Raw genomic sequence first — 26044 nt, 5'->3', positions numbered from 1 at the left:
CAAGGGAAGCAGAGGGGAGTGTGGAAAAAGGAAGAGGGGGGAGATCAGCTTTTAAAAGGCCAGAACAAGGAGGTGCACTTAAGGTCAGGCTGATCTTTCCTTGCTTGAATAGCAGTTGGTGGTTGTTTGGCTGGTGGAGGGGACCAGAGTGCTTTCCCCTTCCACCTGTGGTCCCAGGGCTACAGGGGTTGGACTCAATGGTCTAAAAGGCCCCTTCCAACCCTACTATTCTATGGAACAGAGTGTTTTTTTCTGGCAGGAAGGGGGAAGCAAACTTCTGGCACCTGGTCCTTCTCTGGCCAATGGATGGGCCAGCTTGGTCACCCCCTTGGCATAATTTCTGGGAAGCAGGAGATGCAGCCTTCCAGGGGCCATTAGCTGATGGCAGAAGTCAGAGTACGCTACCGTTCTACTCTCCTGTCCCAGGGCAACTGTCAGTTATCCTACTCTTCCCTTAACAAGCAGAGAGCCACCTAAATGGGGCGCCTGATGATCTCGCACAGAGCTTTATACGCCGCTGGGGGAGTCTTTCGTTTTTCTTCTTACGAGCAGGGCAAAAATGCTTCAGATAAAAACATACATAAACCCTGATCAGGCTCACAAACACTTAGCTCCCACAATACTATGCAGCACCTGCTGCTCCCAGCCAGCCAGCCCGTCCGTCCGACCACCATGCCATTAAGTTCTTGTTCAGTTCAGAGCTATGGCATCTTCCAGTACAGCCCCACCATCCATCAGTTATGGTGCATACAGAGAGAACAGCCGCAGCGTTAGCTAGAGCAGCCTTCCCCAGCTTGAGGCCCCCAAGGTGTTTTAGGCTAATGTTCCCAGCATTCCTGACCATTGGCCACGCTGGCTAGTGGTGATGTGAGCTGAAGTCCAAAAAACCCCTAACGCGCGCCAGGTTGGGAGAAGCTGCGCCGTAGCCGTCCGAACCTGCCTCGCTCTCCCCGCCCTTGTTTCCCTATTGCTCATTGGCTGCTGAAATACACCCTCAGAGGGAGGGAGGCTTGCTAAATAGAGGCGTGACCTCGTCTCTTTCCGTCAGTTTTCCGCGCCGCTTTTGGCTGACGGAGGGAGGCGTCGTTTGCATCTACCGAGCGGTAAGGAGGCGGAGCCTAGCGCCGGTGCCTCATTTCTACGCGCCGCTAAAGGCGGGGGCGGGTCCTCCGCAGGTAGTGGGGCGAGCGGAAAAGAGCCGGCTGGACGGTGGCTGCCTGAGAACAGACTCAGTAAGAAGCGTGGCAGCGCCGGTAATGGGAAGATAGCGCTGCTCTTTTCACTGGCGAAGCAGCGCGTTGCGGCTGCGGGTCGCGGCAAGGGGCTGGCCCGGGCGCTGGCCACGAGCTCGGCCACGAAGGGAGCAGCCCGCGCGCAGTAAGCGCCCCAGGCCTCGTTTCCTCGCGCTGGAGGGCGCGCGTGCTCCCTTTCTGAGTAGGGCCGGAGAAGACCCGCTCGGCCGTCACCGCCGCTCCTCCCGGAGTTACTCGCCAAGCCGCCCCCCTCCCCAGAGCGTCTTGTGGCACCTTGAAACCTAACGGAGCGTGACTACTCGGGAGTAAGCCCCACTGAGTTCGGTGGGGCTTACTCCCAAGTGAGAGATTTACTGGGGCATAAGCTGCGCCCGCCCGTCTCGACGGCGCCGCGAGACTGTGATTAGTGTTTCTTGTAAACGGACTCGGGCGGCTCGGCTTCGCCTCAGGAGTTTCGAGCGACTCGGTGTGCGCATACAGCGGCGAAGGGTTGTGTGTCAGCTCTGCTCTCCTCTCCCCGCCCCGCCGTCCATGGGGAGAAAGGGGCGTGTGCCTCAGTTCTGTGGCTCACTCCTTCTCGCAGCCTCAGAATGTGCCTTCTGGGCACCTGGGTGGTTGTCTCTCTCATAAAGTCTGTGGCCTAAGAAAGGTAGCGCCCCTGCAGGTCAGTAGCGTGGCCCAGTTATCAAGTAGCCTGAGCTGGTGTGGATAAAAGTTTTAATCCCCGTTTCAAACTTGTTTGGTGGCTTTGAACTGTTTGGAGCTTTGGAAGCCTCTGCTTTTGGAACACCCCCCCCCCCAATTCCCCCTCCCTCCAGTCACTGCGAAGCAATATTGCTCTGCTTCGCAGGATTGCACTGTGGACCAACAATGCTAAAGGGAAAGTGTATCTTGACATGTAAGTGGGTTTAGCACCATTGGTTTCTGTGTTTGTGTGACTGCTAAATTTTGAAAGATTATGGGGGTGCACTTCTCTAAAATCACTACTAACGCTGATAGTGTTATGCACCCTACTTTGAAATGGGAGCGTCAGTGATGTTGCCAGTTTTGTTACCTTGCCTGTGATCAAAGAGCTCAGAGCAAGGTATATTTATTTAAAGTATTTTTATCCCGCTTGTCAGCCAAGAAAGTCACCCGGAGCGGCTTACGATGAGTTGGTAAAATAAGAGTCCCTCCCTGCAGGCTTATGACCAAAAAAGACACAGCATGCAAGGAGATAGGGAGGGAAAAAGAAAAAAGTTAATCGATTTTCAGCAAGGCTGGTGGAATGGCCCTGTTTTGCCTCTAATTTCCGGGGGTCGAGGGCAGCCCAAATGGAGTAGGCCTTGATATTCTCTCGGCCTGCTCTTTTCTTCCTTGCTCCCAGGTGTTACCTGGCTTAAACTTTATAGCTTCAACAATGGAACTGCATCATGTACCTTCAGGCCATTCTGCAGGCTGAAACCTCATTGTTAATAACTTTTTGTGTTGGTGATAATAGATGATAATTTCTCAGTGATATCTGAGTCTAGTAAAGTTAAGGAAGAAGTTGCCCTTGAGGTCAACAAAACTGAGATTCTTTCTTACACAGGCAGAGCACCACATTGCTTAGCATTACATATTTCTAGAAACATCTTCCTGTCTGACCCTCTGTTTGTTTTTTAAAAAGAACAGTTGTAAATATTTTATGCTACAGGAGTTATTTATAATATGTTACGATTTAGCTCTTCCTCCTTCATGTGCTACCTATTCCATAAATAAATATGGCCTATTTGATTTGTTTCAGACTCATCATGTCTAAAATGGGGGTCTTCCGTGTGGGACTTGGTGTAGTCTTGGGGACGGCTGCAGGAATTGGTCTCTTCTACTACTTCTACAAACAAAGGAGAAAAAAGCCCTGGCGGAGAGGGAGCTCCCAATCTCCAAATTCACAGAATCAACAGAATGCTCTGGACTGTCAGGAACGCACAGAAGTTGTGCAGCTTTATAATCGAGGTATGGTGATGATTATTTCTCTTGCACTTCTGTTTCTTCCAATGCTATCGTTACTCAGGCTGGTAAGAGGTTGTGGAATGTCATCTATCTTCTGAATGAAATTCTCATGCCAGTATTCTTACTTCTTTGCTTAATTTTAGTGCAAGAGCGGTCTGAGACAATTGTACATCATGTCTTCCTAAAGCTAAGAATTATTTTTGTCCTGTTTGTTTTAAAAGTAATCTACTACTTCAGTTACAATAGTTGCCACCATCACCAAACAAGGATATATTAATTTCTGTAGATTAGTAAATAGTAGTTGTCAAGAGCTGCCTTTCCATAGCACATCTCACACATTAAGTTGAATGCATGGAAAGGGAGAAGCAGGCTCCCACACAGCAATACTCCTTCCAGTTTCTCTGGGTCCACCCAACACTGCCTGAGCAGAAGTTCCCCAATGGTCCCCCAGCGGTCCCCCAACCATCTGGAGCAGATTTCAGTTGCAAGCATGAGGGGGAATACGTTCTGCTAACAGTATCTTGTTGACAGATAGACAGTGTTGGATTTCACCCCATGTGTTCAGTTTAATATGTGCATAAATGCTTAATGTGCATAACTGCATGCACGGGGCTCTTTCTGCATGAGTGTATGTGAGAGAGATAGCTTTCTGGCTGCTTGGTTGTGTGCCGTGTTGGATGACATCATGTGGTCATTTGGCTATTGCTTTGCATTAATTGGTAGCTTCTGTACATGGGTAATGAGGTCTTGGTGCACAACTTGATGATTGGTAGGTGCTGTGGGAGCTGTTGGGGTCTCTGGGAGTCTTGGTATTATATCAGCTCTTTTTCTGCAGCTATTGTTGCACTGTTGTCTCTGCTGCTTGGGCACTCATAGAATTGTAACGATATACTGGTATTAGCACAGGTGTAGCAGATGCTGGTATACATTAGGACCATGTAATGTTCCTTGATGAGAGCTGATCTCCGAAAATACAACTTTCTGGTATTAATGTAACATAGCAAATATATTCAACAGAAGTTGAATTCAATATCTATTCACAGTGCATAGATTATAGAAAAAAATACCCTCACAACAAGCTCAAGAGCCGGGGCCATTTAGTCAGATTTATGTATGCACTTCTAGTTGAGTTATGGTCATATGTCTAGAATTCAGAAAATGAATTCAGCAACAATGTTGTGCAGAGAAGATGAAGCAATCTTGCTGTAACTACTTAATTTTCTCTCTCTAGTTCCGTGGATAAGACCAGGACCAGTGGAGGGTGGTGATAGCACCCCATATACAACTCTTTTAACGCATGAAGAACAGGGTGAAGTGCTGAACCGTCTGGACTTCGTGCTCAAAAGACTTACAGAGCTGCGACATGAAGTGGAAGAGCTGCGGAATAGCCTGCAGGGTTTAGCTGGAGAGATTATTGGAGAAGTCAGGTTCGTATAAAACTATTTTCTGTGATGTTCACACAGCTGAAAGTCTTTCACCCGAAGACTGTGAACCAAATTCTGGGTGAAATTGGTACTTATCAATTTTTATTTTTGCTGTTATCTGCAGATAGGGATGTCAGAGAATTTCACCACTAATCTCGGGGAGGCCGAATGCCAGTGCATTCAGCCCCCTGAAATCAGTGGCGAAATGGTCTGCCCCCCCCCCCGCTCCCCCCCCGGACGGGACTTACCTTGGACGAATCTTCCTGGCAGTGGCGGTGCAGCGGCGGCCGGTCGTCCAACCGGCTGCCGCCGCCATTTCCAGTAAAAAAAAACCACAAAAAACGTGATAGGCTACGTAAATGTTTACGTAGCCTATCACGGCTGAGTAAAAAAACAAACAAACACGTGCATATGCAAATGGCGGCGCCCATGGGCGCCGCCATTTGCATTCCTTATTTTGGCACGTCTAGTCTACGTAAACATTTACGTAGACTACGGCGAAAATAAGGGGAACGCAAATAGCGTAGCGTCTACGCTATTTGCGTTCCCCTTATTTTCTCCGTAGTCTACATAAATGTTTATGTAGACTAGATGTACCAAAATAAGGAAGGTAAATGGCGGCGCCCATGGGCACTGCCAATTGCGTACGCACGTTTTTTTTTGTTTTTTTTTACTCAGCCGTGATAGGCTACGTAAACATTTACATAGCCTATCACGGCTGACTGCAGGGACGCAAATGGTGGCGGCTACGGCCGCTGCCATTTGCGGACCCGGCCGGCCAGGATTCGGGAGGGGAGGGACGGAGCGCCTCCCCCCTGGCCAGAATTTTGGGGGGGAGGGATGGAGCGCCTCCCCCCGGCCAGAATTTCAGGGGGGGAGGGATGGAGCGCCTCCCCCCCACCTCGAATCACATTTCATTAAAAGGTAAGTGACTTTCGTACATCCATATCTGCAGAGCAATAATTCTCCCAGAGTAATTTCAACTGAAGCTCCACTCTTCTGCGTAGTTCTGTCTTGGGACTTTAGCACAAGGCTGAATTTTTGCTTTCGTCTAGAAGAAAAATTTACTTGTCCTCTTCTGAGTGTTGAGGCAACTGTTCATTGTATCAAATACATAACCATCAAGAAGTTCTGTAGACATTTAGGGAATCACAGGCAATTTCATATCAAACTAGAGAGGGAAGCAAGGCCTTTATTTTTAAAATTGTGTATTAGTGATTAATCTGAGACCATGATTTCCCCAAACAATTAATTAGTCTTATTAACTGCTTGATTTACAGTCACTTCTGCTTCCTTCATTATGATAAAGGCATTGCAAGGAATATAAGAGTATGACTGTGCGCTTCTAAGATTATGTGGTGTTCTTCCTGAATTGATTGTTCAATAGGGTATTGACAAAATAGGGCTTTTTCTACCCCTTCCCATAATGCCTCTGTTCCTTGTAAAGAATGGCCTTGTTCTCATGCGGATGAGCTGCAGTGAGCCTTGGGCTCTGTGGCTCTGTCTCCCCTCCAGTGTGGCCATGAGGAATAGATCGGAAGCGTCTGCTTCCATTTTAGATTAACCACAGTTTAGAGTCACGTCCAAACCCTAAATTGTTAATCTTAACAATGGTTAGTGGAAAGAAGCCAGCTTCATAACCCATAGCTTGAAGTTGGCTTATTTCTAGTAACCATAGTTAAGACTAACAAGCTGCAATTTGTCTAAAATGGAAGCAGACGCTTCCAAACTCTTCCTTGTAGCGCTAGATGCAGGGAGAGCATGGGAGTGAGGTTCGTTGTGGCTTGTCCTCCTAATGCTAAATAATGGTTTAGCATTGCATGCATACACTGCTACTGATGGATGAATCTGAGAAGTAGTGTTCTCTGGTATGAATCTGGTAAAGAGAATAAGCCAATGAAGGCAGACAAATAATTCTAAAAACCTTTCCACAGGAGGATTCTGGGAGATTTATGGCTATTTGGAACTCGTCCCTCTGTAATGAGAAGGGATGAAAAAGCCAAAATATATACCTGGAATATGAAACCAATTTTAAACTTATTTCTTGATTCTGGTTCAGAGGCAAGCTATGGTTATGAGAGCCAGTGTGGTGTAGTGGCAAGAGTGTTGGACTAGGAGCTGGGAGATCCGGGTTCTAGTCCCCACTCGGCCATGGAAGCTCACTGGGTGACTTTGGGCCAGTCGCAGACTCTCAGCCCAACCCACCTCACAGGGTTGTTGTTGTGAGGATAAAATGGAGAGGAGGAGGAGGATAATGTAAGCCGCCTTGGGTTCCTTGTAAGGGAAAAAAGGCGGGGTATAAATGCAATAAATAAATGAATGAATGAATGGTTAGCAGTAAACATAGTTTGTGGTAACAGTAGTCTACACAATTCTGATATTGTAGCAGACATTTGTGGAACTTTATTCCAGCTGAGGTACATATGGCCCAGCCTGGTCAATACAAACCTTTAAGGAGGCTTTAAAGAAAGGTTCCATTTATTCCAAGTTGTTTTCTCTTTAAAAAGATCTCATGCTGCTGCTGGCTTGAAGTGATACTGAAATGCTTTTCAAATATTTTAAGCTGATTTTAATGGTGTAATGTAATGTGGTGTTGCTTGTAACTGAACTATACCGCTTTTTAACTGATAGCTTTGGGAAAATTGTGCTTCTGGTTTTTATGATCCTTTATTATGTATATTATATTTCTGTATTTTTATGGAAGCTTTGCCACACTAACAAATGTTTTACATTGGAATCGATTTGTTCATATCTAGTACCAGTACATTTTGTAACAGCTTGTCAACACCAAACATTGCTACCAGAGTAGAAGGACACTGGTATAAAACAGTTTATCCTACAGATTAAATTAAATTAGAGCCAACAAATGGGAAGCGTTTTGTTTTGCAGAAAGAGTAATACATGGAATTCATTAGGATTCTGATGGGTTGGAATGTTTAGAAGACTTATATTAATATTGGTAGCTGTAAAAGAGAAGCAGTACTAGGAGGCAATTGGACTTGGGCTGCAATCTTATAAACACTTACTGGGAGTAAGTCTCACTGGACTAAATGGGTCTTGCTTCTGACTAGATGTGCTTAAGCTTCTTAAGGTGCAATCCTATCTATGCATGTTTTGACAGAAAAAAGTCCCACAATTCCCAGCATGCCCCAGCCATTTATTTGTTTCAAGAAGAACGTTGAAGTATGGTATATTTGGCTAGATGTCTTTTGACCAGCAAATATTCCAGACTTAACAAACTTCATAGCTCTCTCTAAACTCTGAACATTTTGTCAGTATTCCTTCTTAGTTACAGTTGTTAATAGTGAAATCATTATGCAAAAGCTTGTAAATGTGTGTTTTATAGACTTGTATTCTGTGAATCAATGGTTAAATAGCACTCATTCTAAATTACACTGAGCAGGATGGAATAATCAATTTGGTGGCTAGTCATGGAAGAGGAAAAGGGAAACAAGGAATGAAGTGGCATAAGCTGCTGTCATTATGCTACTCTTTTACCTTACAGGTCCCATATAGAAGAAAGCCAGAAGGTTATTCGGCGGAGGCGTTTTGTATATCCCAGAGAAAGAAGTGATTCTACAGGATCCAGCTCCATATATTTCACAGCCAGCTCAGAAACAGCCAACACTTATGATGCTGAAAGTGAGGGAGGGTAAGCAAACTTTTTTTAGTTCAAAGGAAAGATTAGTTAAAATTGATAAATCTGTGACAGAAGTGGGCTGTGCAACAGAACTTTTGTTGTTGTTCAGTCGTTAAGTCGTGTCTAACTCTTCGTGACCCCATGGACCAGAGCACGGCAGGCCCCCCTGTCCTCCGCTCTCTCCTGGAGTGTGCTTAGTTTCATATTCATTGCATCGGTGATGCTATCTAGCCATCTCATCCTCTGCCGTCCCTTTCTCCTTTTGCCTTCAGTCTTTCCCAGCATCAGGGTCTTTTCCAGTGACTTTTCTCTTTGCATTAGGCGGCCAAAATATTTGAGCTTCAGCTTCAGTATCTGTCCTTCCAATGAGCAGTCAGGGTTGATTTCCTTTAGTATGGACTGATTTGACCTCCTTGCAGTCCAGGGGACTCGTAAGAATCTTCTCCAGCACCACAGTTCGAAAGCATCAATTCTTCGGCGCTCAGCCTTCCTTATAGTCCAGCTCTCACAGCCATACATCACTACTGGGAAAACCATAGCTTTGATTAGATGGACCTTTGTCGGCAAGGTGATGTCTCTGCTTCTTACTATGCTGTCTAGGTTTGCCATAGCTTTCCTCCCAAGGAGCAAGCGTCTTTTAATTTCATGGCTACAGTCGCCGTCTGCGGTGATCTTGGAGCCCAAGAAAATAAATCTGTCACTGCTTCCATTTCTTCCCCTTCTATATGCCAGGAAGTGATGCGGCCAGATGCCATGATCTTATTTTTTTTAATGTGGAGTTTCAAACCAGCTTTTGCACTCTCCACTTTCACTCTCAACAAGAGGCTCTTGAGATCCTCTTCGCTTTCTGCCATTAGGGTGGTATCGTCTGCATATCTGAGGTTGTTGATAATTCTCCCGGCAGTTTTAATTCTGAGCTATGATTCATCCAACCTGGCATTTCTCATGATGTACTCTGCATATAAGTTAAATAAGCAGGGCGACAATATGCAGCCTTGTTGTACTCCTTTCCCAGTTTTGAACCAATCGGTTGTTCCATGTCTGGTTCTTACTGTTGCTTCTTGACCCTCGTACAGGTTTCTCAGGAGACAGATAAGGTGGTCTGGTATTCCCATCTCTTTAAGAATTTGCCAGAGTTTGTTGTGATCCACACAATCAAAGGCTTTAGCGTAGTCAATGAAGCAGAAATAGACGTTTTTCTGGAATTCTCTTGCTTTCTCCATGATCCAGCGAACATTGGCGATTTGATCTCTAGTTCCTCTGCCTCTTCGAAACCGTGCTTGTACTTCTGGTAGTTCTTGGTTCGCATACTGCTGAAGCCTAGCTTGTAGGATTTTGAGCATCACCTTGCTGACATGTGAAATGAGCACAATTGTACGGTAGTTTGAACACTCTTTGGCATTGCCCTTCTTTGGAATTAGAATGTAAACTGACCTTTTCCAGTCTTGTGGCCACTGTTGAGTGTTCCAAATTTGTTGGCATGTTGAGTGCAGCACTGTAACAGCATCATTTTTTAGGATTTTAAATAGCTCAGCTGGAATACTGTTATCTCCGCTAGCTTTGTTGTTAGTAATGCTTCCTAAGGCCCACTTCACTTTCGAGGATGTCCGGCTCAAGTTCAGTGACCGCACTATCCTGGCTATCGGGGACATTCAGATCTTTCCTGTATAGTTCTTCTGTGTATTCTTTCCACCTCTTCTTAATCTCATCTGCTTCTGTTAGGTCCCTGCCTTTTTTGTCCTTGATCATGCCCGTCTTTGCACAAAACGTTCCCTTGAGGTCTCCAATTTTCTTGAAGAGATCTCTAGTCTTTCCCGTTGTGTTGTTTTCCTCGATTTCTTTGCATTGTTCATTTAAGAAGGCCTTCTTGTCTCTCCTTGCTATTCTCTGGAACTCTGCATTCAGTTGGATATACCTTCCCCTTTCTCCCTTGCTTTTCGCTTCCCTTCTTTCGTCAGCTACTTGTAAAGCCTCCTCAGACAGCCACTTGGCTTTCTTGCATTTCTTTTTCTTTGGGATGGATTGAGTTTCTGCCTCCTGAACAATGTTACCGACCTCCTTCCATAGTTCCTCAGGCACTCTGTCTATCAGGTCCAATCCCTTAAATCTATTCTTCACCTCCACTGTATATTCATAAGGGATATGATTTAGGTCATACCTGAATGGTTTAGTGGTTTTCCCTACGTTCTTCAATTTAAGCTGACATTTTGCAACAAGAAGCTCATGATCTGAGCCACAGTCAGCTCCAGGTCTTGTTTTTACTGACTGTATAGAGCTTCTCCATCTTTGGCTGCAAAGGACATAATCAATCTGATTTCGATATTGACCATCTGGTGATGTCCATGTGTAGAGTCGCCTCTTGTGCTGTTGGAAAAGAGTGTTTGCTATGATCAGCGTGTTCTCTTGGCAAAACTCTATTAGCCTTTGTCCTGCTTCATTTTGTACACCAAGGCCTGTTATCCCTGTGATTTCTTGACTTCCTACTTTAGCATTCCAGTCCCCTATGATGAAGAGGACATCTTTTTTTGGTGTTAGTTCTAGAAGGTGTTGTCGGTCTCCATAGAACCGATCAACTTCAGCTTCTTCGGCCTCAGTGGTTGGGGCATTGACTTGAATTACTGTGATGTTGAATGGTTTGCCTTGGATTCGTACTGAGATCATCCTATCGTTTTTAAGATTGTACCCCAGTACTGCTTTTCCCACCCTTTTGTTGACTATGAGTGCTACTCCATTTCTTCTCAGGGATTCTTGCCCACAGTAGTAGATATGATGGTCACCTGAATTAAATTCGCCCATGCCTGTCCATTTTAGTTCGCTGATTCCCAGGATGTCGATGTTCAATCTTGCCATCTCATGTTTGACCACCTCCAGCTTACCTTGATTCATTGATCTGACATTCCAGGTTCCTAAACAATATTGTTCTTTACAGCATCGGACTTTCTTTTCACCACCAGACCCATCCACAGCTAAGTGTCCTTTCGGCTTTGGCTCAGCCGCTTCACTCTTTCTGGCGCTACTTGGAAATTTCCTCTGCTCTTCCCCAGTAGTATATTGGACACCTTCCGCCCTGAGGGGCTCATCTTCCGGCGTCATCTCTTTTAGCCTTGTGATACGTTCCATGGGGTTTTCTTGGCAAGAATCCTGGAGTGGGTTGCCATTTCCTTCTCCAGTGGACCACATTTTGTCAGAACTCTCTGCCATGACCTGTCCGTCTTGGGTGGCCCTGCATGGCATAGCTTATGGCTTCACTGAGTTATGCAAGCCCCTTCGCCACAACAAGGCAGTGATCCATGAAGGGGGCAACAGAACTAGGCAGTAGTAGAACATCTAATTTGCATTTACTACCAAGCCTTCTTGGAGGAAAGCTTAGGGAGAAATATCAGGGTTTTACTTTCAAGTCAATTGTATATATGGCTATTCTGCCAATTTTTGGTTAATATGATCATGATGTTTGTTACAGAATACTGTTCTGGAGGTGAGTGTACACAAATTTGATACCTGTTCTTGCAATTGATAGAAATAGCAAAACTAGTTAACAATGCTTACTCACTAAGGGATGCCTTTGGAACAGGGTAGTGGTAGTGATTAAATCAAGACTCTCCTCTTCCTCCTTTAATCACCAGGGTCATTGATTATCTGACAGGGCATTTTGTGTATAGCCCTGGTGGGTGGGTTTGACTAGGATATCATGCATGGAGTACCCATTTGCATGTGCAGTTTCCCATTCAGCTAGGGATATATGTGTGGAAGCCTGCTTCCATACACACATAGTCCCTGTCTGCATCAGGGCATTAATTGCTAATGCCATTTATACCCTGAAGGCAAGCATAGAGGATAGTTCTGTAGAACTGCCCTAATCCAAATAGGATGGCCCAGATGCATGCAGAATCTGCACATATTCTAGCTGGATGGTAAAATGTGCATGCAAACAGGTGCTATGCATGCAATTCTTCAGGCTGTTCCATCAGTAGGGGCTATGTGTGTATAGTCATTATTTAATATACATATATATTTATATTGAAATCCCACTCATGAGCTGTTTATGAGGGTAAGGAAAAGGCTGGATGTAGCGTCTTCCTTCTGTGTTCCCCCACCAAACAGTTATTTGCCAAGTTTTCAGATTCTTGTAAAGGGCTCTATATGTGCAGCCCTGTTAGATCAGGCATAGATCGTTCTAGATCTTCTTGTCCAGTCTACATGGGTATCTTCTACTCTGAAAAAGATTCTGCTTCATTGTCCCCAAACTACAGTAGTTCTCACCTGACTAAAATGTGAGTAATTGCTACCCTTAAAATGTAAAGTGATTAAGCAATACAGCTATTTTCTATATTTTTAATTAATAAATGAACATGATTTGACAGAATTCAGCTGAATAATGTTCAATTCTCAATTTACTCAGAACACAGAGCATCTTTGCACTTAATGATGAAGCTGATTGAACTGATGGAAGACCACAGTACATTGTTACTGTTCATTATTACAGTACATTGTAATGTTCATTGTTAAGATGAACATGCTCCAGAATTTTTTTAGCAAGTCAGCATGGGGATGTACTATAAGAAACTAAAAATGAAATTGGCAGTCTTGTTTTGGAACCAGAATAGCTGAGGCCATGCGTTTTTGATAAGTTCTCAGCCTTTTAGAGAAGCGTCATATTGATTTTAAAAACATAATCTTCCTCTTGTTCAACTAACATCATACAAATAAAAGCAGACAGTGACATTTTGTCCGTACAATTTAAGGCATTAAAGAAAAAAGACTAAAAGTACTTTAGAACAGTAGTTCAGGGACTATGTCAAAAGATAATTATGTACAGTATTTAAAAGTGAAAAGTCTACTGGCTGTGTGTGCCTTCCATTCCCAGTTTTTAAAGGTGAATTGTGATAAGAGGCATGAAACCACTTTAAACAGTCCTGTACTATGTACAAAGTATTCACTACAGTTTAAAGATCATAGTATTCTCATATGTTCCCTTTATAGGGTTTCCTTATGTTAGAGGGTTATAATTTTGCAAGTTCTCTATTGTGAAATACTCATAAATCTACTTGCTTAGAGGAAAAGGGTAATTACTACAGTGTGTACAAACTCGTAATATGTATCCAAAAGAAACCTAGAGATGTTGGTTTGGTGCTTGCTAATCAAAGTAGAATGTAATGTTAAGTTGCTGGAGTGGTGTTCAAATGAATCACTCTGCTTGGATTTTTAAAGAGGTCAAGTTACTTAACATAAGGAAATGGCTGAAATTGTTCTCACTAGAGGTGTTTAAGAAGACCCTTGAATATCACTGGTTTGAATTACTGAAGTGTAAAAGCTACGGAGAAGCCTTTGGGATTCTGTATATTTGAAGTAGTACATATGTTTAGCAAATCCTAAGCAGCATTTCTTATGCTGTTTTATATGGACAAATATTCACCCCCCCCCCCCAAGGGATATCTTTTAATGCCTTTTGAAGGTGAGAATCCCACTAAGATCCATCTTTCCTGGGTGGGGAAGTAGCTATCCCTCCCCACCCAAGCAAGGGTTGAAAAGCAGAGCCACTAGAGATGCTGTGGGTTCTCCACCTCTGCATTAGGTCATTCCCATGCCCTTTGGTCAGGGGTCCCCAAAGTAAGCTCATTTTCATTTCTGCATTTCTCCCACTCTCCTTTCCACTTCTGTGCTGATTTTGGAGAAGCTTAGAAAACAGCGAGACATCTTCCTGCTTTCTGTGGCTCACCAAGGCTCAGCGCAGCTGAACCTGAGACCTCCTATCCAGTTTGGAGCTAGGAAGGAAGGTGGAGCTTGCCCCTGCAATTGTGTTGGGCCTCAGAGACATTGAGTACCTCCAAATCTCAGAATGACAGCACTGAAAAGGCCCTTCCTGTTAAGACTAGCCCAAATTTGTGGGGCTCTGCTCTTGGCCATTCTTGAGTACTCAGTTTCTCTGTTACCTCAAGGAACCTTTTAGTCTGGATTTTGTCTTGCCTGGTTTCATTGGGCCCCATAACTGCAGTTTCTTTGGACAGAAAATATAGCTCATGTTTTGCAATTTGGCTTTGTACAGGTATATCTTTTTAAACATGCAAATCGCTCACCTGATATTTTTACACCTTCCCCTGCATGAATAAATGTTTCCTAATTAGTGCCTAGACACTTCTGAGGTGGTGGTGGGGAACTAGTCAGCTTTTGGTAAGATGATTATTGTGTCTCTGTCCAGAATAGACTTGGAAATCTAATATATGTTCCCTGTCCAGATTAATCTTTTTAACTTAGTGGTGATATGTCTGCTGTAAGTTAGCCAGATAACTCTTGTCTGCTTATTCTGTTGCATTTGTGCCTTTCTCAGCTCCATAAACCATGGCCAAGATGGATGTGTGCAGGAAAGTTGTTGATTTGATCCTTGCATGTTTGAGAACTTAGAATTTTTGCTTAGTAGTGGGGTGCATCTGTGGTGATCCTGGCTACTTTTGACATAGCTACTGCCGTTTTACATTGTCTGCAAAGCAGCCAGGCCTAACTGGAATGTGTGTGAGTTTAATTTACTTTGTTTAGTCCTGTCTGTCATGCACAGGAAGCAAGTTTATGTATTGTCTGTTTGCCTGCCCGCTTGGGATTCCAAATTTAAATGTTAAGCGGTTTGTTACTATCCAGAGGTATAGTTAACTATCTCTAATGCATGACCTCATTCACGCTTTCCTCAAGTCTAACTGGTTCAGGACTGAGAGGTGTGGAGATACTATCTTTTAAAGGTAGGATGCCTTTTCAGAAAAAGGCAGAACCTGGTAGGGTGTGTAGTCTTTGACTGTGGTATAAAGGGTATACAGCTTGGCTGGAGCTGCTTTAAATAGAGTCATGCGGTCAGTGCCATCTTGGACTTGGTGAAAATGGCATAAATGACTTCAGGCACAGTTTGGTAATCCCTTCTTAGCCCAGCAGTGAAGAAATGTATCTGCCTACATAATCTTTTTGTCTGCTATTTTTGTCTTCTGCTTTTTCTAATAAACCACTATTACCTAAATAAGAGTTGTCTAAGGAATACTAAGGTTGCATCCATGTTCCATGAAAGAGTCTCCCTAGATCTCTTGGCTACATACTTGCTTGAAAAAGAACTTCACGCCCAGATTAGCAAGTGGAATCCAGAACTGTTTCCTTTCCTATGGCCTGTGTTTGGTTTAGGATATCCAGACTGTCTTTAAGTCTCCAATGGCAGTTATGGATAAATAGCTTTTGCTAATGGAATACATTGCTCAGAACTTTTATTTATTTACATCAGTATCCCATCTTTCCTCCAAGGAGCTCAATAGCTGTACATGGTTCTCTCCCCACTCCCATTTTGTACTTACGATGACCCTGTGAAGTAGGTTAGGCTGGGAGATGGTGACTGGCCCAGGGTCACCCAGTGAGCTTCATGGATGAGCAGAGACATGAACTTGGGTCCCCAGTCCTAATCCAGTATGCTAACTCCTACACATCACTTTACACCAATAGAGATGCACCTGGGAGTTTAATGCTAGTAAAAGAGGTAAGTGTACACACAGCATTTATTCCAGACCTTTTTACTAAGAGGGTATTTGCACATCTGTGCTTATCACTAAGTGACAGCAACATCAAGCTGTGATGTGACTGTGTGAAATAGTAGGTACAGCCAGAGCTTTTGTATAGCCTGATATCACCCCAAGTGTATATTGCATGTTTTGTAGCCACGTTTCTGGTCTTACTGCAGATCATTAGATGGCCTGGGTGACATTTTGTCCCCCACACAAGCTAAAATGTCTTGAGAAACTGTATATGGAAAATAAAAAAAAATGTAGTAGGTAGCTTAGTAACAGGAACTAGAATGATAGCAAAGAATTAGAAGTACACTGAAAAACCTATAGATTAATGGTTTAGGAAGATGTATGATATGATTCTGTTTAAACGTATTGATCAAAGCACAATCAGTCAGCATTACTGCCATGACTAATTTACAGAAGATTAGAATGGGAATTATTTGATAGAGGATGCATATGCACAGTTGTCAGTGTGATGAAGTATATTTCAAGCTCAGCAGGGTTGAACTTGTATGTTTCTATTTTTTATTTTTGCACTGTACTCTTTAATATACTGGTCGTTGAAAATTTTTTTCTCTCATGGGGCTGGTCATACATTCATTTGGAAATCACTGATGACCATGCTTGTATGCTATGGATCTAGGTCAGAGGAAATGTGCAGTTCCAGTCCAGGCTTTGAGGCCCTTAGCTCCTTGTGCTGTGTTATATGCTGTACTATTGCTGAGATAAGAAGCTATTTTGAAGTGGCAGAAATTTAGGGCTATTCTTTCTATAATGGCATTCCTTTCTATATATTTTTAGTAGCTGAAAGCTAATGTCTGTGTTTGCATGCAACAGTAAATCCGGTTCCTGGACTATCCTGGCATACCATGAATCAGGTATGCTTATGCATGCAGCCTGTTTGTGCCTAATTTGGCTCTTCCCATTAACATGGGAGGAGCCAAATTACTCACAAATTAATTACAGTGAAAGCTTACCCTTTTGTTTGAGCCAGGGGGTCCTGGCTTGTTGCTCCCAAATGAGCCAAGAGTCATAAGCTAAGAACAAATCCTGGCTTGTAAAGGGTACAACAGGCTGGGAACTTGGCTTTGGATGACACAGTAGGCTTTGAAATCCTGGTTGGTTTAGCTCAGCCTTCCCCAGCCTAGTGCCCTCTGGATGTTTTGGATTACAACTCCCTTCACCTCTCTCTATTGGCCATAGTGGCTGGGGCTGATGGGAGTTGCAGTCCTAAGCATGTAGAGGGTGCCAGGTTGGGGGAGGCTGGTTTAGCAGCTTGTGATAATGGGCAGGAACTCTAAGCCAGGATTCTCCAGAAACATGGCTTACTGTTGTATGTGTATGCAGCTGCTGACTTTAATATTTTATACTAAATGCACTTAGCATCTTATTAATGTAAGTACTGTGCTCTTCTGTGTCTTCTCTTAAAGTTATACCACAGCCAATGCAGAGTCCGATTATGATCGGGAATCTGATAAAGAGAGTGAGGAAGGGGAAGATGAAATCAGTTGTGAGACAGTGAGGACTGCAAGGAGGGATTCCGTGGACCTTGTCAATGAGGATGAAACAGCGTTGACCTTGGACCCTGCTGCAGAGCAAGAACTTGGTCAGTTGCTGCAGCAAGCAGATCAGAAACACAGCGGGAGTGACCAGGAGAAGAGGGAAGGATTCCAACTGCTGCTTAACAATAAACTAGTGGTAAAGTTCACTTTAGCTATTTCCCAGAAAAACTGTGTGTTGAGCTAACTGGTGGGGTGGGGGGGCAGAACAGAATGTTGTGCAAGGTCTTGTCTGCATCACAATTATAAACAAGGCCAGTCATCCAACTGCAACATAACTTATGCTCCTACTAGAAAATGAAAACCCTTAAAACTCATGAGACGTGGCCTCTTCTTAAGAGTATTTAATTACGTTTTGTCTTTTGCAAATTGAACAGTACAGCAATTCAATCACCGAATGTTGTTAGAAGTGAAATTGCAACTTGCAGCATTTCTGAACTTGATAGCAAAACTCTCTTCAGGTGCATTGCACTATTTAGGCAGAATTGTTTAAGGTAATGTATATGTAAGCTTGTTTTGTATTAATGTCAATAGACCAAATGGTTAACTGTTTATAACAATGATTTCCAAACCTGTTACAGAGAAGGAAGGTTCACCAGCATCAAAATCTGGTCCATCTTCATTTGCATTCCTCCCATTCCTTTTCACTAATCAAGAAGAAGGGTCTGTCTTAGTCCATTGTGGTGCCTCGTTATCACAACATCTCTCACTCTGATTTCAAGGCTGCCCCACCTTACTTGTTTGGTCTGAAAACTGACCTACCCTCTGAGAACTGTAGATCTACCATAATATTCACCCCAGATATTCAGAACTCAGAACTCATTCTTTCTCCTCCTCCTCCTCCTCCTCCCTACCCCCATGGCAAAATTAGGTTAAGAAGCAAGGTTATATACTTGGTGTCAGTAGTTTTCCATTTCTTTGGTTCTTTTACGGTCCATTACTTTGGAGCCATGCTGATCACTAGATGTTTCAGATGATCAGCATGTGTTGGGTTCCACACTAAAAAATGTCTACTTCCTATGCTATTTATACTTTATTTTCTTGATGATTTGTATAGCATTCTGCAGATTTAGCTGCTCTGTGGTGAGTGACATACTTTTATGAAGTCACACATATTAATAACCTCTAGTCCTGTCCCCACCAGGGAGTTGAAGTCTATCCATCCAATTCTCTGTCATGCATATTGTTCACAATGCTGATACGCCATATCTGGCACAGGTGGCTGTAACAGTTATGCTATGTGTTACATAAGCATGATGCCTGGGTCTGCTTGCAAAGCGAGCACAGTGCTGTCAGCTGTGACACTGCAGTGATGCAATAGTTACACCAGCTTATTTGCTGGAGCAGACTTGTGGTACTGATTCCACAAGATCATCAGCAATGTAAGGCTTGTTCTGGGAAGGATGCTACCTGTTTCCTGTACTTGACGTAAACATTTGACTGTCTGACCTGATTCCTATAGTTCCTTTATTAGATTCTAAACATCAGAAATATATTACACTTTGATATTTCAGGCAAGTGAAGAGATTTAAACTACATATTGATTGAAGTTACAAGTCTAGTCTAGATTACTTTTGCATTGCTTGTCAGACCACCTTTCTACTTGGATGTTCACAAAGCAGTTTAATTTAAAATTAAAACAGTGTGGTGCCTGCTATATGTCGTACTTGGAAATCCTACTTGTCTGTAACCTTGAATAAGCAGAAGGCAGGCAGGTGATCCAACATTCATTCTGTCCACAGTATGGTGACAAGCAGGATTTCCTTTGGCGTCTGGCCCGAGCATATAGTGATATGTATGAAATCACAGAAGATGCAGATGAGAAGAAGTCCTATGCTTCTGATGGTAAGGACACTGTGGTGGTGGCGGTACATATGAGTATGGTTATATCCCCCACTAGCACCAAAATATATCAGGAACTTACACCTCCTTATTCACTTAACCTCTTTTTATGCTTAAGGTACCTGGGCATATAGGCATGACACAAACAGACTAGAGGTTCATGAAGTTTTAAACAAAGATATAGTACGTTTTATTAGAAAGAATAAAGCAATATAATTTAAATTATTGTTACTGATTATTTAAAAATCTTAATATAGGTATTAATGTTATTCTTGTTGGAGGGACTTGGGACATGAGTCGCTTAACCTGGACTTGAAGGGTTAATATGTACCTGAGCAGGTGAGAAGGGTCTCTGAGAGATTGTATTGCCTTTTTGTATTGCCTTGTCTCCTTCCCCTACTCTCCTATTCCTCCTGCAAGGGATGCTGACCATGAGGCTGACACTGGCCAACTTACCTTGAGATGTAAGCTTGTTATATCTCAAGTAAAGTCTGTTCTTAACCCACCACTTGAGTGTGTTTTGTCTACATCCGTGGCTACTGACTGGGGGCTGATTTGAACTTCAATTCTTACCATAAGAATCTGGCTATAGAAATATTGGGCAGTATCCAATGGTGACCTGATGCACATGGCCACTCCAATTCCATTGTGCAACTGGCCCCCACCACTTGTACAACAACAATTTAGAGCTTCTGGGGGCAACCCAAAATTGCCATAAACACTTGTTTTGTGGCTTGCCCCAGGAAGCGCTAATTTGCCTTTGCGCAAGTGGTGGTGGCTGCTTGTGCAACAGAACTGGTGGGGCTGGCCATGCGTGGAATGGAAGCAGTGGTGGGCCTTGCGCATGGATGGGCAAGATTAGATACTGCTCCTTTCCCTACTCAACCATAGGCCAGTTTGCCTATCACGCACCGCCCCAGTAAACTCAGTCTTGGCATGAAGGGCTTGATAAGTAGTCTTCTGTCTGGTAGAGTTTGTCTAAAACTCGAGCCTTTAAGGCTGTTCACCAGTCTTCCCCTGAAGTCTTCAGTTAGGTTCAGCAGCAGCTCTATCTTCAGACTACTGCCACCAGCTGACATTCAGGCCTCAGCTGTTCCCCAAAGGCTGCCTCAGGAGTCTTCCTCTCCTCCCTTACAGACCTTCTACTCCTGCCCTGAGTGAACTCTTAAGGTTGGCTCCTTGGTCTTGCTGCTGCTTCTCTTCATGGCTGACTTTTTCTCAGGTTCTCCCGCCAGTCCCCTAGACCAGAGCTTTCCAAACTGTGTGTCATGACACATTAGTGTGTCGGCGGCAGTGTGTAGGTGTGTCGCGCGAAATGCAGAAAATTGTGCGGAAGGGCACAGCGGAGCGCCGTTACTCGGCTCCTCCCCCGGAACTTCCTAAAGCACCTAATGTTAAAGCAGCTAAGGCTTAGCTGCTTTAACATTAGCTGCTTTAGAATCATGTGGCATCTTGATGTAGGGCGCACATGATTGGTGGTGTTGGAGCAGTACAGCGAGGTAGAGGCACGGGGTGAAGAGAGGGTAGGGGAGGTGCCTCCTTGGGAGCAGAGCTTGGCCAATGCCGGTGTGGAGAAGTGGCAGTGGCCACCAGCCCTGTGAGATTTCGAGCGCACCCTTTGCGGACTTCTGCACCGCGCTGTTGCACGGCCAGGCCAGAGTAGCACGTAGGTGGAAACGCCACCTGGGACTGCACTGAGCGGGCTGTCCGCCATCTTGGCCAGTCGGAACGGAGTTCAGTGGAGGCCAGAAGTCTCAGAATCAGCATGCTCCCAATCACCCGGGCAAGCACAGCTGCAGGCTGTCACCCAGTCAACCCACCTGCTGCTGGCTGAAGGGAGGCCACCCTCCCAAACCCAATGTGGCAAACAGCAAGCCACCCACCACATGGCACTTATAATTTGATTTCTGCCATTTATTTTTATTTTTACTCTGCTGTAATTGTGGATTAACCACCCACTGGCAGTGTACCACCAGAGAGTGCTGGAACTGGTCTCTGGACATAGGCATTGCAAATATTTACAGCGATATAGCCTTGAAATGAGACATATATATTTACGCCATTTTTGTTGGACTTTTGCTTCTCTACTTCATGTGTTTTTGCAGCTGGGCTCCTACCTGGGCCTGTGTGTCCTAATATGTGTTGTAAATACTTTAGTTAATTTTGTTTATTTTTCACATTTTCTTGCACATATTTACATACTGTTACTCATAAATAACAATGTGTGTTATCTTACAAATCATATATTTTAAAAAAGTATAAATGAAAGGTTTTCATGAGATGTTCTATCCCCATACATTTCATTATTACAATTTATGTATGTGTCCGTATCTCTTATAACGGGTTAGTTTAACTTCCGGTTTGCTAGTAAAACTGAATTGCTGTGTCACGAAATGATGCATGTCTAAAAAGTGTGTCACCAACATGAAAAGTTTGGGAAGCTCTGCCCTAGACAAATCTTCCAGTGGCTCCTTATATTCATTCCTGCCAGTTCCCTCCAGCCAATTAGCTTTGTGGTAGCTGGTATTCCATCCCACCACCTTTTTTAAACCAACAAACACCTTTACAATGTTCAAATAACACAAATCAGATTGTACTGATTTGGATAAATGTATTAAACTTTTACTTCACAAATGAGTTTCTTCAGAGAATCACTTTGAGATAAGGGTGTCTCTGTGAATTAGGCATTTATTTGCCCAACCTGTAAAAATGTGTTACATAAAGAATTTTACTGTAGATTGTTCATACTCCTACAAATCCAGTTTTACATTATGTATTGAAAACTAATTTAAATGGAATTGTTTCAGAGTACTGCTTGGCAAGTGCCGCCATTTTATCTGTTGGTTTTAGCAGGACGTACTGGACTTTCACAGCATGAATGGTACAATAAACATGAATAGCTGCAAATATATTGAATGCTTGTCCTAACCCACACTTCTGATTCACACCACTACTACAGGCTGCTTTACTCAAATTCCTGGGCTTATAGTTATCTCAAAGTTGTCCGTTTCCCTTTGTTTCCTTTGTTATTGCTTCCTTTTTGTTGGCTCTAAAGAGCAACTGTTTTTCTTTATGCTAGGAAAAATCATGTCTATCTCAGTACTGGAATCCTCAAATCCCTGTTCTTCTACAGGCTGTACCCTGGTCACACATTGCTGTGGGAGTTGAAATGCAGACAGGTTCCAAGCGATAATTGCCCTTCTGAATATGCTGCCTCATATATTGTGTGTACCTACCCTTATTTTTAAATCATTTTACAAGCTTATTCTGTGTTTCAGGCAAAGAAGAGATGGAGATGGCTCTGCAGATGGGAGATCGAAGTGCTGACTGTCACCAGTGGTATGTAATTACTTCCTTTGTAAAGGAAAGGAAAAGGAGATTAAATTGTACTGGATATTGTACTTCTGAATGTTGTTATCTTTAGCAAAATACTTTGTCAGGAGTGCAGTCCAGATGTGTGTAGGGGAGGCGATAAGAGTGGTGGAGGGCATGGGGAGATATGGTGCTGGCAAAGCAAAAATTCATAGGAGAAGGGAGGGCAGGTATTTTACACCTATCCAGCTTTTTGGTTGCCTTGTTAGCCCAGGTACCTTGAGGAGCAGGCCAAGCCACCTGCAGAATCTTTGCTCCTTTGCAATGCCAGGTCAGTCCAGAATAAGATCACAACCATCCATGATTTAATCTTGGATGGAAAGGCTGACCTGGTATGCATTATGGAGACTTTGCTGGGGGAGATAAGTGGGCTTGTATGGGCACAGCTTCTCCCAGTCAGGCACTCCATGGTAAAGCAGGTAAGGAGAAGCAGACGGGGAGGTGGCGTAGCAGTGGTCCACAAAGATAACATCCCCCTGACCAGACTCACTGTGAAGGAGCTGGCTCACATCAAGTGTGTATACCTCGACCTTGGGACTAGGGACAGATTGGGGATTCTGTTAGTGTACCGGCCAGCCCTCTGCCTAACGGAGTCTGTAACTGAGCTCACAGAGCTGGTCTTGGAGCTGGTTTTGGAGTTTCCCAGGCTTTTAGTCCTGGGTGACTTCAACATCCCCTTTGGGTCCAGCTTGCCAAGTGTAGCTCAGGAGTTCATGGTGACCATGATGACCACCTGGGACAGGCCCATGGTTAAGGGGCCAACATATGAAGCCGGTCACATGCTCAATTTGATCTTTTGCTCCAGTCAGGAGACTGATCCGTGGGTAGAGGTTCTGTCTGTGTCCACGTTGTCATGGATGGATCACTGTCTGGTCAGGGCTGGTATCATGGCTACTACCTACCTCCGCAGGGGTAGAGGGCCAATTAAGATGGTCTGCCCCCGAAGGCTGATGGATCCATTGTGATTCCAAAATGCCTTGGGGGATTTCTTGGCTGGTGCTGCTGCTGCCCCTGTCGAGTCCTTAGTCTCTGTGTGGAATGAAGGTAGTGGGAGAGCTCACTACCTCCCTTACCTACGGAGGTAGTGGGCTCTCCCACACTGGAGGCGTTCAAGACGAGGCTGGACAGCCATCTGTCAAGAATGCTCTGACTTGGATTCCTGCATTGAGCAGGGGTTTGGACTCGATGGCCTTGTAGGCCCCTTCCAACCCTACTACTCTATGATTCTATAAGATCTGACCAGGGTTATTGACACACTTATTCCTAGACGTCCTCTCCTACCTGCTTCCAAACAAGCTCCATGGTTTACAGAAGAACTGAGGGAGCTGAAGTGGCAAGGACTGTTTCCCGCCTCCCAGCTGAGCAGAGCAGAGCAGAGGAAGCTGCTCCAGCTCGTCCAGGGACTACAGAAGCAAGCAAGCGAGTGAGCAAACAGGGAGCAAACAGGAGTTGGCCAGGGGAGTTGCAATGGTAGAAGAGACAAAGGAGACAGAGGCAAAGAGTGGGAGTCTGCTTAATATTTAGTATTCCCATATAAGATATGGGAATACTAAATATCACTCTTTCATGAGTCATATTTAGCATTTGATGTTAGAGCTGCAATTGTATTTGGAGGTAGATTCTTAAATAGGAAAGGGTATGTATTTCTCAGATTTGCAGCACAGATTTGCACAGTGGAATTTACTCCCAGGTAAGTGTGTGTAGGATTGCTCCTTTATTAATTTTAGGTTGTTTCAATTTATAAGTAATGCTGTTTAAACATGACTAATAAGAATAACTGTTTCATGATACCATACCTCTGTAGTGTCTCTGCTTTTCCTATTAAAATACAAAAATGATCTGCTTTTATATGGTGCTGTGGTAGCGCAAACACTTTTTTGTAACTTTTATGAATGGTATTTTCACAAAACCTTTGCACAGAGGCAAACTGAATTTGTTGTCTTTCTTTTGAAGTGAGGGAGATGCATCTGGCCCATGTACAAAGGAGAACAAGAGGGAATGGGGTTCAGACATCATAAAAAGAAAACTTAACACTTCCTAAAAAAACAAAGGCAGCCATGTTGCCCATAAGAAAAATCCCAAAATCTGTATAGCGTAATACCTTTATTACAAAAATCTTAAGACAGACTATGCGGACATCCTGACTACAATATCCAGCCAGCCTTCTTTCCCTCTTGTCCTAGTCTCCCCTCCCCCTCCCTCCATCCTGCATTCTGTAATTTGATCTGGAGATCTTGAAAGCTTGTACATTTTTTGTGATCTTTGGTATTACACTGTATGGATTTTTACACTTGCTATAGTTGACCTTTATATACTTGATGAATTTAGGTGGTTCTTAAACTTTTGGATACACATAAAGCGTGAAGGATAACATAACTTTTGTAGAAAATGGATGAAAGCCTTGATAAGACAGATGGGACAATTTTGATTCTGCAGCATAGAGAAGTGGGGGTTGAGGGGGAATAGCTTACCCAATCAGGTGGAGTTGAGTTTCCTGTCCCACCAGTGAAAACAGTTTCCCATGGCTATGTGGGCCCCACTACTGTTTTTAGAGTTGGGCTTATGCAAATGGGTCAAAGCATGCACTGAGTGTAGGCACTTTGTATCATACCTTGGAACAATTTGATCAGTCCTAGCAATTAAATAAAGGGGGAAGCAGTAGGAGTTCTTTCTCTGGAGGAAATTCCTGCCCCTGCTAGAAGCATCACCTTTCTAAGCAGGGTCCCTGGGGCCAGGCATTAACACACATGATTTCTATGTGGCAAGCCTTCTTGGGCATGATGCACCTCAGGCAATATTCCTAAATCTGACTCTCGCAGTGACAAACAGCTATCAGGAGAGAAGTACAATGGTTTTCAGATGCTTTGAGTTCTAAAAGAGTAAAGAAATGGGGCTGGACCCCACATAGTAGATGGGAAGAGGTTACCTCTAGAAGCAAGAGCGCTATAACAGAGGGATCAGAGACTGGGAGCAACACGACTATCAGAGGTTACATTTTTGCTTCCAAGATGCAAACTAAATATAGAGTACTTTACAGATTAATATCTGCAGTAGCAAAATGAGGTGGCAGATAATGTCATAACTATAGTTATTGACCCCTTATATTCTGACTACTCAAGTGTGTGAAGTAGGAAGAACTGCTATAGTCTCCCTGTCCATGTGTACACATTTCTTAGAAGTACATGGTCTTTCTGCTCAGTAGTGAATTGTTGACCCTACAGTTATTGGCACTACAGGGATTAACTGAACTTTATTTCTGTTACTAAATCCTTGCAGCACTGTGATTTGAATTCAGCTTCTCCTTGCTATGTGAGAGGTTTTACTGCACTGTCCTTTTTACCCAGCAGTAAAAGGGAGGCTTTTGCTGGAGCTTCATATACTGCTAGAGGAAGAAAAGAACTTCTGTATGTAGCATCTGTAGGAGACTGAGCTTCATAGCCCATGGCAGCAGTAG

At 43.8% G+C, this 26044-nt stretch overlaps 1 protein-coding gene across 7 annotated transcripts in view; it reads left to right on the top strand.

Moving 5' to 3' along the window:
- Positions 1 to 1055: 1055 nt before the first annotated feature.
- The window catches only part of RMDN3 (regulator of microtubule dynamics 3), a 62060-nt gene continuing 37071 nt past the window's right edge, over positions 1056 to 26044 (top strand). For 2 of the 7 annotated variants that reach the window (XM_084845492.1, XM_084845525.1), the window contains exons 1-7: positions 1137 to 1232; positions 3019 to 3227; positions 4456 to 4651; positions 8154 to 8300; positions 17248 to 17515; positions 19119 to 19221; positions 22497 to 22557. In XM_084845492.1, coding sequence (XP_084701618.1) covers positions 3026 to 3227; positions 4456 to 4651; positions 8154 to 8300; positions 17248 to 17515; positions 19119 to 19221; positions 22497 to 22557 — 977 coding nt within the window. In that variant the 5' untranslated portion in view covers positions 1137 to 1232; positions 3019 to 3025. The other 5 variants (XM_084845521.1, XM_084845502.1, XM_084845496.1 and 2 more) reach the window with 5 other exon arrangements.

The sequence above is a fragment of the Heloderma suspectum genome, chromosome 1 (genome assembly GCF_057233095.1).
Source record: "Heloderma suspectum isolate Gila_16-S chromosome 1, 16-S_ref, whole genome shotgun sequence".
In the NCBI taxonomy this organism is placed as follows: domain Eukaryota; kingdom Metazoa; phylum Chordata; class Lepidosauria; order Squamata; family Helodermatidae; genus Heloderma; species Heloderma suspectum.
This window is presented reverse-complemented; position numbering and strand designations above follow the sequence as displayed.